Here is a 3,223-nt window from a genome sequence, read left to right on the forward strand (position 1 = left end):
GCTGGCTAATGGAGCGCTGTTTCAAGTTGGTATTGCCAACACATGTCGCACCATTTGTGCGTAAAAAGAGGAAACTGCACTAAAGATCAATGTCCACTCTTACCATTTCTCCTGCAATCGGTAAGTTTCTTCTCCGATTTTTGTTTTGCTCTAGGATATGATTTATTTTTAAATAGCTTTATTACACAGAAACCGATGCAAGGATACTAAAATCATCCACGTTTTGACTACTTTTAGGGTGTAACTTAATGAAACGGTTTCCCGGGCGTCTTGCAGCCCGGTACCGGCATGGAGCAAGGTGAGCGTGTATTCAATCATTATAACATCTGGTTTTCATGTTTCACGTGAGTTTCTCACTTTAAATGTTATGTTAATAAACAAAACCAACAACGTTAGTTTTGGTTTCCTCTCTCCACAGAATGAAAACAAGATGTGCCGTTTATTCCTTCCTCCTCCTGACACTGTGGACTCTCTGTGTCCTGCTATTGGTCAGAGTGAAGCACAGCGACTTCACAGAGTACTTCCCTCCCCCAGCATCTTTAGAAAACGTTCAAATATTTCACAAGTACAATATTAACTGCGTGGCTATATACGACATGGACCCAGTGGAGGTGGGAAAGTCACTGGTCATCAGGCGGAAACAAGTTGTGGAGGATAAGGAGGAACATCTGGTTAACCTCACGTCAAACTGCCCATTATTTATCAAGTCCAGGGGTTATGATGATGTGTGTGTCTCAGAGGAGGAGAAAGACTTTCCTCTTGCTTACTCACTGGTTGTGCATAAATCTGCCCTGATGGTAGAGCGACTCATCAAAGCGCTGTACACCCCCAGAAACATCTACTGCATCCACTATGATCAAAAGTCTCCGGCTCTGTTCATCTCAGCCATGGAGGGATTGGCCCGCTGTCTTCCCAACGTCTTCATCGCCTCCAAGCGAGAGTCCGTATTTTACGGAAGCGTCAGTCGACTGAAAGCTGATCTCAACTGTCTGTCCGACCTTTTGGTGTCAGACGTCAAGTGGAAGTACGTCATCAACCTCTGCGGACAAGACTTCCCCCTCAGGTCCAACATCGAGCTGGTGTCGGAGCTGAGGAAGCTGAATGGAGCCAATATGCTGGAGACATGCCGACCCATCGAGTCTAAGAAGCAGCGGTTCACCTTTCACCACGAGCTGAGCAACGCCAACATCGAATACGAACTGCCCGTGAAGACGGAGCAGATGAAGACCCCACCGCCGCACGACATCGAGGTGTTCACCGGCAACGCCTACTTCGTCTTGTCCCGGGACTTTGTTGTGCACATGGACTCCTCGGTCGTGGTGAAAGATTTGTTGGCCTGGTCAGAGGACACCTTCAGCCCAGACGAACACTTCTGGGCCACACTTGCGCGACTGCCGGGCGTCCCCGGAGAAGTGCCCAGATCGCAGCCCGACATCACCGACCTGATGAGCAAGACCAGGCTGGTGAAGTGGCAGTACCTGGAGGAGAGCCTGTACCCACCCTGCTCAGGGAAACACGTCCGCAGCGTTTGTATTTATGGCGCAGCGGAAATGCGTTGGTTGCTCAACTACGGTCACTGGTTCGCCAATAAGTTTGACCTCATGGTGGACCCCATCGTCATTCAGTGCCTTGAGGAGAAGCTGGAGGAAAAACAAAAGTTATTCCAGTCAGTGACATCTCATACCTGCCATGAGGATTAAAGCAAAAGCTACAGAGATATAGTCCATTTATCAATTAGTGGATCAAGAGAAGATGAATCAGCAACAATTCTGATGATTGAGTAATCGTTTGAGTAATTCTTTGACACATTTAATGGTTCCAGCTTCTGAAATGTAAGAATTAGATGCTTTTTTAGCTTAAATTGTCCTTTCCCTTTGGATTTTGAACTGTTGGAGACATTTGATGTCATCATCTAGGAGTTTTAAAAGCAGGTTTAAAAAAATGATTCAAACTAAAAACACAGCAAAGTGTTGGCAACTCTTTTCCAATGGAAAAAAAGTTGCCAAATGTAGCAAGCCATCAACATGAGGAAGTCTATGAGAACATGACTCTACTTCTCTCTTGATTTATTACCTCAGTAAACATTGTAAACATGAGTTTATGGTCTCAAGCTCTAGTTTCAAGTCTTCTTCAATGCAGCATGATGTTCATTTAGTAAATGATGGTCCATTTAACAAATATGGTCACTTCAGTTCAGCGGTTGCAAAAAAACAAGATGGAATTTATTTTTTCATTTTGTTCTCGGAGCATTTGACTTTCAGTGATAAGACGTTCAACAAAAATGTAAAAAATGTTTTTGAAGAAGATTACCAACCCCGCTATATAGTCGACGCTGCCAATAGTGTCGGGCTCATTTCCCACAGTTTTCTGATTTATAAACATAAAGCAATAATAATAATCAATCAGAGTTGCAACCCTACGAGGGTTCTCTGACATTCAGCCTTCAGCCAGTTTCAGAGGCTATATTCATTTTTTGAGCATTTTTAAATGCATTTTAAAGGCCAACATGAATGTTGCGCCGGCCTTTTGTATCATAAACACCCGTCTCTTGAAAGGGTCGGATTACACAATCTCACATATCTCTAGTGGGCCATGCATATTTTGTTGGTTTAGTAGATGAGATGTTTTTCTCCATCTCCTGCTCAGATACAGATGTAAATGAGCTTATCTGGTCAAATGAAAAAAATAAATAAAAATGTCTCCAGACCAAAATTCAATGGAGGTGAATGGAGTTGTATTCATGGTGCTCACAGCATTTACAAATATCTTTGACAACCACCTCATCTGCTCACTCTGCTTCAAGCCACTATATATAGATCCCTGCCTCACACTCACACTTCACCAGATCATTGTTGTGTCAACCCGCCCGTTTGGCTCGCCCTGCTCCCGGGTACCCAGTCTGCCTCACCCTGCCTCGCTCTGCCTCACCCTGCCTCGCCCTGCCTCGTCCTGCCTCGCTCTGCCTCATCCTGCCGGATTTCCCTGCTGTGTTTCTGTATGTTTCCTGTTGTGTTCTAGGTTCATTACAACCTGTATTCTGCTTCTGGTCATGTCTGCTTTTGAGTCCTCCACCGTCCACGTGACAGAGCCGGTCAGAAGGAGTGTGCCAGAGAAGCGCTTCATCCCGAACGTACCGGACAAACCACATAGTGACCAACTTCAATCAGAATCAGAACTGTGTATTTGCCACAGTATGCTACACATACAAGGACGTTGACACGGT

At 45.0% G+C, this 3,223-nt stretch overlaps 1 protein-coding gene across 1 annotated transcript; it reads left to right on the top strand.

Moving 5' to 3' along the window:
- On the top strand, positions 1–2,697 carry LOC306710101 (beta-1,3-galactosyl-O-glycosyl-glycoprotein beta-1,6-N-acetylglucosaminyltransferase 4-like). Its single transcript, XM_079178486.1, has 3 exons — positions 1–120; positions 238–298; positions 419–2,697. Exons 1-3 carry the CDS (start codon positions 90–92, stop codon positions 1,698–1,700), a joined length of 1,374 nt encoding a protein of 457 aa, XP_079034612.1. The 5' UTR covers positions 1–89; the 3' UTR covers positions 1,701–2,697.
- The last annotated feature ends 526 nt before the right edge of the window (positions 2,698–3,223 follow it).

This window comes from Pholis gunnellus, assembly GCF_910591455.1.
Source record: "Pholis gunnellus genome assembly, chromosome: 18".
In the NCBI taxonomy this organism is placed as follows: domain Eukaryota; kingdom Metazoa; phylum Chordata; class Actinopteri; order Perciformes; family Pholidae; genus Pholis; species Pholis gunnellus.

What these genes read in the sequence shown, in the direction of transcription:
- LOC306710101 (XM_079178486.1), top strand. Translation starts at nt 90, where the DNA reads ATGTCCACTCTTACCATTTCTCCTGCAATCG. An exon ending in TACCATTTCTCCTGCAATCG is followed by an intron (nt 121 to 237) that starts GTAAGTTTCTTC and finishes GACTACTTTTAG; the next exon opens with GGTGTAACTTAATGAAACGG. An exon ending in CGGTACCGGCATGGAGCAAG is followed by an intron (nt 299 to 418) that starts GTGAGCGTGTAT and finishes CTCTCTCCACAG; the next exon opens with AATGAAAACAAGATGTGCCG.